This window comes from Sparassis crispa, assembly GCF_003851025.1.
Source record: "Sparassis crispa DNA, contig_000004F, whole genome shotgun sequence".
In the NCBI taxonomy this organism is placed as follows: Eukaryota; Fungi; Basidiomycota; class Agaricomycetes; order Polyporales; family Sparassidaceae; genus Sparassis; species Sparassis crispa.
The window spans coordinates 1,209,357-1,224,868 of record NW_020939751.1 but is presented as its reverse complement, the minus strand read 5'-3'; the positions used below and the strand labels follow the sequence as shown (position 1 = coordinate 1,224,868).

At 47.8% G+C, this 15,512-nt stretch overlaps 4 protein-coding genes across 4 annotated transcripts; 2 read left to right on the top strand and 2 right to left on the bottom strand.

Annotated features, from left to right (window-relative positions):
- Positions 1–3,280: 3,280 nt before the first annotated feature.
- SCP_0504260 (hypothetical protein) lies at positions 3,281–3,522 on the top strand (the record flags this gene model as incomplete). The annotated part of the gene is made up of 2 exons (XM_027758490.1): positions 3,281–3,338; positions 3,395–3,522. The coding sequence occupies 2 exons, from the start codon at positions 3,281–3,283 to the stop codon at positions 3,520–3,522; spliced, it is 186 nt and encodes a 61-aa protein (XP_027614291.1).
- A 357-nt stretch (positions 3,523–3,879) lies between these two features.
- SCP_0504250 (hypothetical protein) lies at positions 3,880–5,257 on the top strand (the record flags this gene model as incomplete). The annotated part of the gene is made up of 6 exons (XM_027758489.1): positions 3,880–4,170; positions 4,222–4,374; positions 4,424–4,519; positions 4,570–4,702; positions 4,755–4,993; positions 5,051–5,257. The coding sequence occupies 6 exons, from the start codon at positions 3,880–3,882 to the stop codon at positions 5,255–5,257; spliced, it is 1,119 nt and encodes a 372-aa protein (XP_027614290.1).
- A 1,747-nt stretch (positions 5,258–7,004) lies between these two features.
- On the bottom strand, positions 7,005–7,765 carry SCP_0504240 (hypothetical protein; the record flags this gene model as incomplete). Its single annotated transcript, XM_027758488.1, has 2 exons — positions 7,005–7,412; positions 7,469–7,765. 2 exons carry the CDS (start codon positions 7,763–7,765, stop codon positions 7,005–7,007), a joined length of 705 nt encoding a protein of 234 aa, XP_027614289.1.
- A 3,100-nt stretch (positions 7,766–10,865) lies between these two features.
- Positions 10,866–12,088, bottom strand: SCP_0504230 (hypothetical protein; the record flags this gene model as incomplete). The annotated part of the gene is made up of 3 exons (XM_027758487.1): positions 10,866–11,417; positions 11,474–11,834; positions 11,898–12,088. 3 exons carry the CDS (start codon positions 12,086–12,088, stop codon positions 10,866–10,868), a joined length of 1,104 nt encoding a protein of 367 aa, XP_027614288.1.
- Between the last annotated feature and the right edge of the window lie 3,424 nt (positions 12,089–15,512).

Below are 15,512 nucleotides of genomic sequence, written 5' to 3'. Positions count from 1 at the left end.
GATTCACTTCAGTCAGAATCAGCAGAAAAACCAGTAAATATTGATAATGTCATTGCAAAGTATGGCTTGAATACTGAACAAACACGTGCATTTACAATTATTGCACAGCACACTCTCATGAATCGAAATACATCTTCTGACTGGAAACCACTTAGAATGTATCTTGGTGGTCCTGGCGGAACAGGTAAATCTCGTGTAATCAATGCATTACGTGACTTTTTTGTACAACGAGGACAAATACGACGATTCAGACTTGCTTCATACACAGGAGTTGCAGCACGTAACATTTCAGGTATGACACTACATAGTGCATTATGTCTCAATCAACGAACAAAGTCAAATAGTCAAAGTAAGACAAACAGAGATCTTACTGCCATGTGGGAAGGAGTAGATTACCTTTTTGTTGATGAAGTTTCTATGGTAGGTTGCCAATTCATGACTCAAATAAGTGAAGCACTAAGTCAGGCAAAAGGTAATAATGCTGCCTTTGGTGGAATTAGCATTATTTTTGCTGGTGATTTTGCTCAGTTAGCCCCAGTAGGAGATTCACGTTTATTTATGCAACTTTACACTGGAAAGGTACACAGTCGCAGACAAAAGATAGAACAGGCAATTATTTTTGGCAAATTGTTATGGCTATCTATCTCAACGGTTGTTCTCCTATCCCAAAGTATGCGTCAGTATGGAACACAAAATCAACCATTTGTTGATCTTTTGAATCGTCTTCGAGAAGGTAAATGCACAAATGGAGACTATGACTTACTGAATTCAAGAATAATTAAGCCTGGTCAACTCAGTGATTCATGGAGTGATGCTCCTGTTATAGTTTATGATAATGCAATCAAAGATGCATTGAACGTACAAGCCGCCTCTGCATTTGCAGCTCGTACTGGACAGCAATTAATGTGGTATCATGCAACTGATCGACATGGAGGTAAAATATTAACTGATCCTGCATTAAAATCAAAGCTTGAAGATCTACATTCAGGTCAAACTAAACATAGACTGGGGAAGTTACCTCTTGTCATTGGAATGCCAGTACTTCTGTCACATAATTATGATGTTGAAGGCGGGATTGTTAATGGAAGTGCAGGAATACTTCGTATGATTCGCTACACTACCAATAGTAATGGTGATCGCCACTTAGTATCTTGTGTAGTTGAGGTTCCTGATAGTGCTGAAGAACCTTTACCACATTTACCACTGCATCATGTTCCCATCCTACAAGACACTGTGGACTTGACATTCACCCACCCACATTCTAAGCGAAAGTGTCGAATCACACGCACACAGTTGCCCATCATGCCTGGCTTTGCAATGACTGCTCACAAGGCACAAGGACAATCACTAAAAAAGGTAATAATTGATCTCCAAAGCTGTCGAGGAACAGAAGCACCCTATGTAATGATCTCTCATGCAACCTCCCTTGACGGACTACTTATTCTTAGACCCTTCACACGAGAGAAGATCACTTGCCATCGTTCTGAAGAGTCTCGATTAGAAATGCATCGTTTGCAGCTTTTGCAGCTTTTCACTCTCACACAACATGGTACAGATGCAGAAAAAGACAATGCCCGAAAACAACTGGCCAGTTATAACGACACACAAATCATTATTGATCACCACTCTCTGTCAGACCCAATTAGCAATGACAACTATGAATTCCTTGATCGTACCCAGAATCAAATTCTTTCATCTGCTAATTCTCCCTTATGTGAAACTATCCGTATTCACAAGCGTAAACATAATCAATTTGAACCCTGTGCCGAGCCTTTACCTAATTCATCAGCTCCATCTTCTCCAGCGACTGTCACTCGAATCCATAAGCGCAAAGCAACAGAACTTGAACTGTACTCACATAAACGGCACCGAACTCAGCAATGATTTTTGTTCCATGCGTACCAACCAGTATTTTGCAACTTCACTCCACTAAACAAAGAACCTCCACATGTCGCATCCTCCCGCAAAGATCCAGCTGTACAATGTGGACAATTCCGGCTAGTTATTGCCGTTTGCAGAAGAATTGGTGGTCGCGCATTTCACGCGCATCTTGCAGAAATATGACGCTCGATCTTCCGAGCTTCATATCTCCTCGACTGTCACTCGGACTACCTTGAACACATATATATTCTGAATCCTCTCATCGACGACATGTGCGCCCCAGTATCAGATCTGCAGTAAGTGCTGTGGATCTCGAGAGGTGACCTGTATACCAACATATTGCCTGTATCTCGAAAATGATGAAATATATTTTGATCAACACTATGCTGCTGTATTCCTGACATGTATGTGGAATGCGCCCCAGCAAAATCAGGAATGGACTTCAACATCGGACCGGCACTGTGCAGACAATCCACAGCTTCTTGTAAGAAGGCCGAGTTTCTTCACCACATAAGACATTCACAACAATATGTCACTCACTCAGACATCCTGAGCTACTGCCAATCCGACATATGCACACCCTCCAGAAGATTTTGCGCAAGTCATTCTCCCATGCCACTGGTAGTCAGACAGCGCCCGGCCGACTATATGCCTCATGAACACTTGTATTGAGTGATTGTCGGCATGGTGAGATTGCAGAACATGTTAAGAAGTATACCGTACAGGCCATCAGAGAGAGCATAGCAGTGAGCTATGAGTGTAGGAGCCAAAGACGTGCGAGACTAGCCGACAACGAGGATGTCTATATGGCACAGCTCCAACATCGAACTCCGGTCCTGATTTTGCTGGGGCGCATTCCACATACACGTCAGGAATATAGTAGCATAGTGTTGATCAAAATATATTTCATCGTTTTCGAGATACAGGCAATATGTTGGTATACAGGTCACCTCTCGAGATCTCATGTCCCACAGCACTTACCGCGGATCTGATACTGGGGCGCACATGTCATCGATGAGAGGATTCAGAATATATATGTGTTCAAGGTAGTCCGAGTGACAGTCGAGGAGATATGAAGCTCGGAAGATCGAGCGTCATATTTCTGCAAGACGCGCGTGAAATGCGCGACCGCCAATTCTTCTGCAAACGACAATAAATGCGCACATTTATTACGAATCGCCGTGACGAATTACTCCTCACCCGGCCCACTTGGCTTCCCTAAGCTCTACATGGGCCCGACCACCTAATCACCGAGATATCCAACACATTTATAGTCTTCAAGCGTCCCGATCGAGTGACGCATGATTCCGTCCTCTCCCTCGCGCGGTGGCATGCGTCAGACCAAGCAAAGATTGCGGACCTTCCGGATAATCTGGTTGTTTCAGAGCATTCAGTGTCAATGAAGGAGGTGAAAGAGGCTGAGAAGATGGGCACATTGGTTGAGTTCTTCGGTACAGGTGCGAGCAATCCGACAACACTTCTAATTCTTTCGTGCTAAGTTCACGCTCTTCAGGCACTGTGGCAGTCATCACTCTCGTCGACCGCATCGGTTATCTCGGCGAAGATATTTATATCCCGACTGGTCCGAATGGCATGAGCCCCATTTCGCCGCCCATTTCGAACCAGTTAACTAGCATCTAATCGGGCAAAATCCCTCATGAGTGGAGCATTTACACGCTTCTTCAGTGCCCTCGCAGTTCTAGTACACATCGCGTGTGACACTCGGCACACGCCCTATATCTGCCCCCCCCCACTGCTGTACATTGGAAGGAAGCTTCCCCGCCAATTTCCCTTGTCCGTGCTGCATACCATCTGCTACTGGATCGCATGCTGCTGTCCCTCGCCGGCCCCGCTCTCTGTCACACCACCTGTGTCCTCTCGTGACCCTCCTTTTCGATCGTTGTTGTCACCAATGTCATCACCTCACAGCTGACCCTTTATGACCAAGCAGCTCTCTCGATTCTCCTCCTAATCCACTGTTCTTCTTCTCCCACCATCATGGCTTCTGTCGCCGGTAACCAGCTGCCCACTTGCTACAAAACTCGCCGTCAGGATGGCACCTATGACAGAATCATGGCACAGCTAAGCAAGAGCCTTGACCAGATGTTTGCTTCGAAGGACTACCCTGCTGACTTCGCTCGCACCACCAACCGCAAAGGCCACTATGAATATTATTCTACTGGTGACAACCCGAGTGAATTCAGCGCTCTCATCATCGGTCAAGTCATGGTGTCCGAATGGGGAACTGATCTCTATGCCAAGGGTAATTTTCGACCATATGATGATAATGTAACTGCCTTCTTCTCCTCACACTCGCACACTGCTCACCAACTTTCACAGAAAATTACCGACGACACCATGGTTCGAAACACCCTCGTTCTCTGTGTCCCCTCGCAGGTGACCACAGACTTAACCGAATTCTACTACGACCAAATTGGCACACTCAATGACATTCGTATGATGGATGAAAAAGAGGAGGAAAGTGCGGTGCAGGTGAGTGCCACCTACTCTTGCCGTCATACACTACTTCACCAATTTCCAGAACTTCAGAGTTACAGAATGGATTCGTTCATCTTCCATGGAACCTGGCAAACCCTCCGATCTTATCGTTGTCACCATCGCTGATCCTAAGTACACTGTAAGTACGCCGTCCCCTACTTCCTTCATTACTAATGCCATCTATGCAAGATGCGCGCCAACTTACCCATCAACGCAGCCGCTACTGCCGCACCGAAGGTCAAACACATCAAGAAGAAAAGAACAGCTAACGCCGAAGCTGAGAAAATGCAAGACGTGCAACAGGAGCTAACCAAACCTACAGGTACCTCTATTGCCACTCACACCAACCACACTTATATACTTACCCTTTGCAGGTGACGACATCCGCATCGGAGCAAACTATGACCCCCATCTGCTCCTCAACTATGGCGGCAACCTGTTTGACCATCAGAAAGCTCGTCTTCACCAGCACGACTTCCGTGGCATTGATGGCATGCTCATCCCACCATGGGACTGGTTCACTGCACTCCGGCGCGGCACTCTTGTCTTGCTCAATGTGTCGCTACACTGCTGGATCTACCCTCCCACTAATCCCAAATTTCCTACTCGTAAGGTGCGCATACATTCTCTATCCCTATTGCACAATACAAATACACTTCCCCAACTTTAGACCTACCAGGTGCAAGCACACAACCTTCGTGTCCTCTCCGAATCCGACGAATTCTGCGTCATTCCACGGCCCACACTCAGTCCTATCGTCCGCGTGTCCGCCCACTCTTCCAACCCTCTCACGGCATTCACCGAGTTCAACGCCTCTCCACCCAAAAAAGCCAAGGCCGATGTAACGAAAGGAAAAGTGAAGGCCAAAACCGATTGATTCACAACGTAACCATCTCACTCTCCTACTGTACTTAAATTTTCACCCAGCTTTACCGTATTGCTTTGTATTATACTCGTACATACGACAGTAATTCTGCTGCCTTTACCGTATTGCTCGTACCTAATGTACTTATATCTCCTCGCGCTCTAATGCGCTGAATGTATATCTTCACCTCTCCTTCACCTTACAGGTAGCGGGTCCTGCCGTGCTTGCACGGCGCTACAGCCTTATATTTGTAGGAGAGGAGAGGGAAGACACGGTGGACACCACTGTGGCGGACTCCGCCAACTCGATACTTACTTTGACTTCCTTTCCGATCCCCTCACCAAAAGGTGCCCCATTTTACTTGAGTGCGTATAAAGTTACTTTTCCATGTAACTTTTCAGACTTTTCCCCTAATTAAGTTGTTTCCTCACTATTGGGCCATGTTCTCTGACGTTCGTACAGCTTCGATAGCTGTAGTATAAAAGGCCCCCTTGTAGCGTAGAGGGCAGCATTTTTGTTCAATCGAACAGTCTTTAAACATGTGACATAATTAGGGTAGTTCAGAGTAGAGGTTTCGGCTTGATACCGATAGAAGTGCCTGAAAATATAATAATAAAATAATAATGTAAAAGAAAATCGAGCGTAAGCGCACTGAAGATAGCGACGGCGTCAATGAGCCAATAGCTCTGTTGCTCATCGAGGTGGCCCATGCTACTTGGTACTGGGTATGCAGTGATATGGCCAGGTATGTCAATGCAGTCATAGATTGGAGACTGACATCAATGACTCAGTTACAGTGCGACTCCCAATGGACCCGGATGCCCCAGTTGTCATTTGCATTCTGCTGCCCGCTCTCACTGCACCTCCGCACGTCATCACGGTGAGCATTCCCCCCTCTCTTCTATGCATGCCTGCCATACACCAATGCCATGCATGCAGACTTCCACACAGAACCGAGGTGTGGACACTCGCAGTGTGCATTTGCACAGCGCTGCACTCCGCAGCATTGTCATCCGTGAGGCGGTGCACTTTTGCAGCAGCATGCTTGCTGTCATATTCTGTATGTCGTGTGCCGCAACTCGTCCTGGTGCTCGCACATGCAACGACAGGTGGACCGCGACCCGATCTCGCGATAGTGCTAAGGTACGATCTTTCTACTGGTTATGACGTTTAAAGCTAATCGTTGAGTACTCGCACAAGGAAAGAAATCCCCTCTCTTGCCCCATGTACTGGGTAACAACTTTGAACTGTCAGATAAGAGACCCTTACCCGAATCCATGTTCACCGATATTTGTGAGTATTTTATCATTGTCCACTTCCCCGATCGATTACTGACGGCGCACTCAGAGATTGCATACACCGATTCTGGCTCTTCCTACATGTCCTCCACCTCTGCTGCCATGGTGTCCCAGCAGCCGTGCCCTCGCTCGTGGTCGTCCCAATCCTGTCCGCGGTCGTGCACATGCCCACGCACCCAGTGCCACCTGCGCTTCTCGCACCCACCAGCATGTTGTTGCATTGAGCTTCAAAGCTTCTTGTAGACATTAGAGTACTATACTTGTTATATATGAAACAATTGTGTTAGTAGCGGCTGAGAATGCTAGTCCCATCCACTCCAGCACGGCTTGTGTGGTCTCTTACTGTTCCGTCCCCGACAATCCATCTTTTGGCAGTCTCGACATGGGTTTGGACATCGTTTTGAAGTCTGCCGCCCATTGCATGTCTCCGTATCACCGCACTTCATGCAAGACCTACTTTGTCATGGTTTCTTTGTTGGTGGCTCAACTGCAGTTGCATCAACTGCACGCTTGTGTGCCAGTGCATACATCTGATTGGCGGGCGCCATAATCGTGTTCTGCAGTCCAAGCGGCATTTCTGAAGATACAGGAGGTATTTGAACTCTGGTGTCAAGTACAACAAGGCTATGATCCGAGGGCATGGTTGAGATTGCACTATCTGAACCAGTCTCTTGCAATGACTGAAGCCCAGAGACAATGTCATGGAACCGTTGACTGCGCTCGGGAGCAGGTGGAGCATGCTGTGATCGAAGGGGATCTCGGAGAGTATTATTGAGTGCCATGCGATGTTCTTTTGTCTGTGCAAGGGTATATTTAACATTCATGTTGGACTTCCAGGTTGTGTAGTAGACTTTCAAGTGTTCAATAAGCTGTGAAAAATGACGGTTTGCTCAGATCATGATGCATGCAATGACAAATCACGTACCTTATATGAAATTTCTTTCTCTGACTCTGCAATTCGATTCCAGATCTTGACGGCTTGAGCCCAACTGGGTTCAGTGTCAGGACGGTTGAAGATGGGATCTTCGCGCATCAGCTTGCTAAACAACTGATACTCTGCCACGGAATGCACTGGTAGCACAGCTTTGCGGGTTCCTTGCTTGAGCGCAAGGAATGCGTGCTCTTGCTTCCGATCGAGTGAAGGCTGGTACTCCTGCATGCCACTGTTTGTTCTGACATCATCGGGAATAGGCAGGATGCCAAAAACCTCGGTGCTTTGCATGTATAAGTTTCCGTTCACCCAGCCTGCTAGAAGTTGTGCTCCAGGAACAATGTCAGCTGTTGCAATCACCATTTCTTGCAGTTGGTTTGTTAGCCAGATGTCATAGTGACCTCGATATTGATGTCCTGTTGCATTGTATGTTTCGACCTAATGTAGAATTGTAAGTTCAATAATACAATTTATAGACATATGTAGGTGGTCAGACGCACCAACAGATTGTGTCGAAGAATAAATTCAAGCAAACAGGCAAGCATATGCCGCGGAGAGACACCTGACACTGGAAGTCGTGAGCGCAAGTGCTTGTGAACACCTCCTTTGGTCCAATTGGTCCCACGGACACAACGGTACATTGGTAGGTGACCTGCCCTGCTGTCAAATCTAATGACATAGTAAAGACCAATCCCTGGTGGGTCAGAGAGATAGCCCATCTGGATCAGAGAGAGAATATTCTTGGCTGTATGCCAAGCAGCTGTATTAAAGAGTGGCAAGCCCGTCTTTGCATCTTTCAGAGGGCCATAAGTCTGAAACACCTGTGCGACATGGAAGTAGAGTATCTCCGGAGGAGGAATAAGTCACTTGCATCGCTTCCAGAGCCATTTGGCAGATGTCCGCAACATGTCATCCCAAGTTCGTGCTGGGTTCAGAGATGCAAGGTAACGAGAAATCTGTTTCTTGTCATCTTTATCAGGGATGAATATTGCATCTCGCAGTGCACGAGCAAAAGCAACACGGAGTCCATGGGCCTTGGAGATGTAAAGCATATTAAAAACATGAAAGGCATCCTTTAGGACACGACTGCGAATTGGTGTATCCCATAGAGTGGGCTTGTCATGAATGAGTGCTTTTCCAGTGGCTTCACTTTCTTTGTCCTTCTCAATATCCTGGAGGTTTTGTACATCACAGGGATAATGTGAGGCTTGAGAAGTCTCAACATCACCATGGTCAAGCATAATTTCACCAATCCCAAACTCCTCGCCAGCATCGGAGAGGCCACTACAGTCAACAGAAGTTGGATCACATGGTGGCGCTATAGATGGAATGTTCTCAGAATTCCTGGTGGGAGAGTTTCCGAGAGCTGACCCTAGCTCAGGCTGGTGAATAGCGCTCTGTGATGGAAAAGGTTGCCAGGCACGAAGATGGGACTGAAGGCAAACAAGGTTGAATGGTGGAGATCCAAAGTCAGAAAGTGGACACTTTCAGTGAGTTCCAATGACAGCACCAGGGACAAGAACCTCCTCGACTTCAATGACAGTGCGTGTCTTGCTGATATTAATGCCATCATATTGTGGATCAGTTGCGTGATGGGAGATTTTGCTGCATGCGATAAGACGAGTGTTGTCAGTGTGATACAATAGCACAGGAAGAGAAGGGAGTGGATAAGCAGGTAGTGGACCAGGTGCTGGTATCTTTTGAAGCTCTTCATAGATGCGTAATGATGCGAAAGCATCAAGGGCAGCATAATTGACCTGTTCTGGACTCAGCATATCATTCTCCCATGCAGTGCTAACCCGCTCTGGCACAGACTTGTTCAAGCACTTGTGAAGAACAACAGCACAAAGATCAGAGAGACTGACACGTGCATTGGACACAACTTGACGTTCCTTTGCCAGCTTTGCTAAATCAAGACCTCCCACAAAAGGAACTGGAGAGTGACTTTCCACTTGAAGGTGATGTAAGTCAACATCAACAAGTCGTCCAACTTTGCGTATATAGGGGCTTGAGAGAAATGATCGCAAGTGCATAGGAAATGAACCAGCTGCCAGAAGCTGGCCAATCTGCAGTGAATAATTAGAGATGTTAATAGACAGTGAATATAAGTATATACCTTGAGAATATACACACGATTCTCAAAGGCAATTTGAATCACAGCTGTTCGTGCACGTCCTTCGCATTGTACAGCTTGTGAAAGGTCGACGTTCCATTCTGCATCAAACCCAACAGTAATCGGATTGTTTTCATTGACTTGATCAATGATGGTGAAGATTGCCTGATCAATAGCAAGAGAGGATTCCTTGACAAAAATGCTGACTCCAGTTGGAACCACTAGTTGCTCAAGATGAGCATACTTCTCGACAGCGACAATGTTCTCTTGAAGTGAAGGAAAGGATGTCTTGAGAAACTGTTTGTCCGACATGTTATCGGTATAAAAGAGAGTTGGCTGACAATGCCCATATGTGTCCAGAGATTGTCTCATCCTTGTTAGTGCAAGCTCGAACTGAGAGTGTGACTTGGTTGCAACAAGATCACAGACACGGATTTCTCCCTTCTCATTTGTGACTGTGAGCAATCCGCACCATAACTGCACTCCATTGGCCTTCAGAACATGTTTCGTGATCTGAATGTCTGATCAGTCATTCCAGAAACACGATAAATACATCAAATAGCTTACCTTATGACTGTGATCAATAGTGCATATCTCTCCGCTTAACATGGCAGTGTGCTGGTTAATTTCAGATGCATGTTCCTCCATGAACTGATCATACATGTCGCGGAGCCACTGAGAGCTTGGAACAAAACCATGAAAGCCATCTAATGAGGTGTCATCAAAAGGGAGGAATGGGAGGAATATTTGATCCCGTGGCCACTCTGCAATTATACGACGGCCTTGCAGAAATTGAAGATACTGAAGGTGGAGGTTATCATAATGGCGAAGGTGCTGGACTCGCAAAGCATCGGAAAATTGCTTTGCACCCATCCCATTTTGGAAGCATGAGCGCAGAATACCAAATACGCGCAATGAAATCCCGCTACGCTAACTGAGTCGAGCAGGAAACTCAACTCGAAGCTCCGGAGAGAGTTTGTCGAGAATACGGCTATCCCAGCTGCGAAAGATGAGATTGCTGACCTTTCCTGACTTTGGATTAATGCAAGACCGACATCGATAGCGATAGCCAATAATCCAAAAAGGTTCGTCAAGATCAACAACACAACGAGGATGTTGAACATGGCCGCTCCGAGTCAGCTTGGTCTTGCAGCGTGGGCATGAAATTCCTTCTGGCATCAGTGCAAGGGGATCCCAGAGGAAGAATCGTGGTGCATAGAGTGACTGAGGCGACAGATTACCTGCCTTGAGCTGAAAGTATGTCGCTGTTTGCGAGTATCAGAATGTGCCTTGACGGTACAGAATTGGAAGGCCATCTGACCCTCGTTTGGCAGCATCCTCGACCCTTTCATTGAACTCAGCCATTAGCCACGATGGCAGTGCATGACACTTCTGAGTTCTCGTATGATCTCGGTTCCCCTCAGCATTTCCTGCATTAGCCTCATGGGGATCTGAATCCACATCATCGTCAACCCCCACGTCATCCTCACGTCCGACTCCATCTCCTGCTAATCCTGCGTACTCGTCACTCTCACTATCATCCACTGTTTCCACTGGTTGTGTTGGGTCCTCGTCAGGAATTATATGGCGGATTAAAGGCTGAGTCGGTGACTCGGTATGGCTCATAGAGAGGGGGCTTGCCGGTGCAGCAGGGGATGTATTTTCCAGTACAATGGCTGGTCTGGCAGTGCTGCGGCATTGAGGATCTGTAGCAGAGCATTCAACTGATGGAGAGTGCCGCAGTTGGGCTTGACTTGCACCGCTGTCAGTATTGTCGACAATGTGACGTCGCAGTGAGTTCTCCCTTGTCCCTGGAACAGAGATTTTACCCTGTATGTGATCATTTAGCCTGGATGACGGAGTCTGCGCATGAATAGGATACTCACGGAAATGACCTCCACGCGAACTCCACAGATGCTCGGTTGCGGATGTTTGCGCGGACGGCCAGGGGGTCGTTTTGGCACCTCAAGTATCTCACCAGCTTCTTCGGCAGCTTTGCGAGCCTGCTGCTTGGGGCCACTTCCTTTTGGCCTTCCCGGCTTCCGCTTTGTAGTTGCAGAGCCTCCCTCCAGAGCAGCAGTGGCACTTGACTCCACCCTGTCCGATTTTCTGGGCCGGCCGCATTTGCGTGTGCCAGACGGTTCTGCCGGTGCATTTGTTTCCGGTGTGTTCAACACCGCTATGTGAGACAAGGCTGGCGTGCACAATTCTTGATCGACTTTGGCATGTACCGGTGGAAAATTGCATCTTTGAGCGACAGCACAATGGTAAGAACACAAGATATATGATGGTATGACATAGATGACATACCTGTTGTAGCTCTCAACCGACATCCCGGTCTCCTCCTCCATGCCCGTATTCATGTTCATGTCCATGTCGTCCATAACTGCATGTAGCATAGCATCATCAAAATCACCATATACAGAAGTGAATTCATCTGTATCAGGGGTGGGTTCAATATTGTTGAAAGCTGAGCCTTTTTCGCCAGCAAGAGCAGTCATTGTCGCGGAAGTTAGGCTCGAGCTCGCGTAGGCAGCGGGAATAAGAGTTAGACAAGCAGACTGTATTGGGGTACCTGCGCACAGTGTTCGATACAATGCGAATTTCGGCACCTTTGAACGTGCAGTAAGTCCATCTCGAACGAGTCTAAGAGCAACAGAGAGACGGGTGCCCAGCATGACGCGACATTGCAGCGGACCCCGCGGCAACAACTTGTGTCGCGGGCTCACCCTCAATCCTTCTGACATTCCGCAGCCAGAGAAAACACGGGTCCTTCGACCATGAACACGTCGACACTCGATAGACGACGCGCTGCTGTTTAACGTTCAGTATTACTAGGTATTACTACAGTGCGACTAACTCTAAAGTCTATCTTGATCAGTGACTTCTCGAAGTCCCGAAGTCTCACCGGTCAAGAAAGGAAATCTCACGTGGATGTGCTTACGTACGCTATCGGTATCGGTATCCAGCACCACCATGGGTAGCGAGCCATCACATTCGAGCGGTTTTCGAGCTGGTTTTTGACCAGTTTTCGATCTGGCTTTCGACTCCCCGAGAAGCCCGAAAACTGTTTTCAACCTTGAACAACCCGCCGAAAACGGGTTTCGGCTGGGGGCGGGCGACACTAGGGTAGTTCAGAGTAGAGGTTTCGAGCAGTTTTCGAGCTGGTTTTTATGAAGGGCCCCAGCGGACAAAATTCTCCACTTTTCATAGTAGTGTTTGGTCGACCAGACTCCGTTTTCGCTCGTCTCTTGCGTTTTCGCTGCACGTATCTCGGTTTCGGTTAGATCCGAACGTGACAGATGTCAACGTGCTTGCCTTTCTGAGAATTCACCCAGTCTTTGCAAGCTTCAAGGCTGTACCTGCGGGACATACTGCGCTTGTCTTCATCTCTCTCACCACTGAGCTGTCGTTATTTGTCGCAGTAATCTGATATTTACGGCACTGCAGTTGGATTAGATAACTAAGATTCTTGGTACTCCTCCCACAACTTCGGAGTCTCGTAGCGTTTCCAGTAGTCGGCTTGAAAAGCAAATTAATGTCTAAGGTTGAGAATTCTACGCGTTATAAGCAATCTACCTATTGCTTGAATTGAAATGAGTAAAACTCTTTGATGTTGAAGTGAGTAGTTTCTTCTAATACCCACGTCAATATCACACCCAGTGAATTCAAGCAGCGCTGCTCGATGCCATGCAGCGCTCATGGTTGAATGCATATTTCTTCGGGGAAAAGGTTCAATCATACTTCCGACCATGGTACACACAAATCTGTCTTCATATGATAAGATATAAATGTCTCTTTCTGCTATACATCTTCCAGTGTAATAGCGCCCAGTCTATTGAAATAGTCTTATGATAACTCTAGATGGCGGGGCCTTGAGTCCGAGTCGCTCGGGCATCCGCTGTAGCGTGCGCCTGCGCACCGTGCAACTTCTAACTTTTCCTCATGAGCGTACATGCTTCGGTGAATATAGAAAGAGATTATTTTCGATCCATCTACCACCATCCCCCAACACTGCATACTGCTAGCACACATGCTAACGGATCCTCGTGCACACACAGCACCTGCCCCTCATGGAAGCAGTGTACATACTCAACAAGCTTGTTGTCCACACCATCAAACCATCACACGCTAATGCGCTGCTCGCAGAATCCGATGTCGCGATGCGCCGCGATGCAAATGCACCGACGTGCTCACCTCGTACACACGATACGTCGCGCGCGCCGCATGCATTGGTATACCCGGCCGGTGCATACTAAGCCAGTGGCGCAGTCCGTGGGTGATGGACTGACGTGTGCCATACGTGGGTCAAGTACTGTGCAGGTGGCAGGCCCATCAAGTATCAGCTGAAGCAAGACATGGTACCTCAAAAAACGCACCTCTACGTGCAATGCAACGGCTCACATTCGAAGTGACTGCGTCGACCTGCCAGCAGGGATGCTGGTCGACCTGCCATTCCCACGTAGGAGTCTGATGGTGCATTAATACAGGTGTTCCTCCAGGGCTGGGAGTTGCGGTGGTGTTCTCGGGGAGGGACCATACCATAGTATATCTGTGTCTGCAGAATTACATAAATGCAACAGTGCATAATCTCGCACCTTCAATGTTTCAACACCTGAGAGGAACGCGTGTGCATAACAGACTCGCACCAGTGTCCACCGTGACACGAGTTCAAAATGTGATATCCAAGTGAAATGTAGATATATATCAAAAATACATTACCTGAAGGACCACCTTGAAAAGTATAATCAGCTGAGGAGACAACATGGAACCAGAGACAAGTGCCGCATGCCAGCAAGTCACCGGGGGAAACAGTGGAGAAACGGAGGACAGGTGCCACTACATAGTGACATCTGTCACGTTTGGATCTAACCGAAAACGAGATATGTGCTGTGAAAATGTGATTGACGAACCACAATTGAAGTCGGCACGGCGAAAACGGAGTCAAGACGTCCAAACCGTACTGCAAAAGTCAACTAGGTCATTAGAAATCCATTTTTCTTTTTTGTCCGGCCAAGCACTTCAAAGGTTTTCGACCAGTTTTCGATCTGGCTTTCGACTCCCCGAGAAGCCCGAAAACTGTTTTCAACCTTGAACAACCCGCCGAAAACAGGTTTCGGCTAGGCGCGGGCGACACTGTTGGGAGGCGGACTTCAAATAAGCCGCTCTACGGGAGAACCTCGGGCATGCCTACCGAGCTGTCGGTGATGCCAAAGTAGCTGTGCTCATCGTGCGCGACAGCGCCGCTGTCTCGAAATGCATCCCCCGACCTAAGCACTTATTGTCTGCCATGTTTTAGAGGTCTTTCATAATTTCCATGAGTATCACCCTTCCAGAATAAGTGAGCGGAAAAATTAATTTCTCCACCGGAAGACCTCATCACTGTCGTCGACAACAGCGACGACGTGCCCATCGTCGATGATCGGCATCTTGCACAGCTCACTTTCAGAGTCCGAAGTTGATGCCGAAGAAGCCGAAAACTGGCTTTGGGCCGTCGTCTCAAAACCAAAGTCGTTTTCGGATTTCTCCGGCATCGAAAACCGCATCGAAAACCAGCTCGAAACCCGGTCGAAAACCCTACTCTGAACTACCCTATTGCCTGTCGTCACCCCAAGTAGGACCCCCCGTAACTCGCTTAGAGCTCCGATCCCGAGGCCATTTTCGGGGGTCAGGAACACGGTCATTTTCGGGGGTTTCGCACCCAAGGTCCCGGCCTCCCGGCCGGTTTCGGGGAAAAATGGGATCGAACATTTACGGTGAGAAATGGGATTCCGCCGGGTTCAAAACAAATTTTCCGCAGAAAATCCTTCCACGTTGAGGGCCCCCAGGAAAACTTCTCCCAGGAACCATTTTTAGGGGGTTTCGCACTGAACCTCGGGCCAAAGGGGACAACTTCGGGGATTTCTGGACACAAGTTGTACCGAT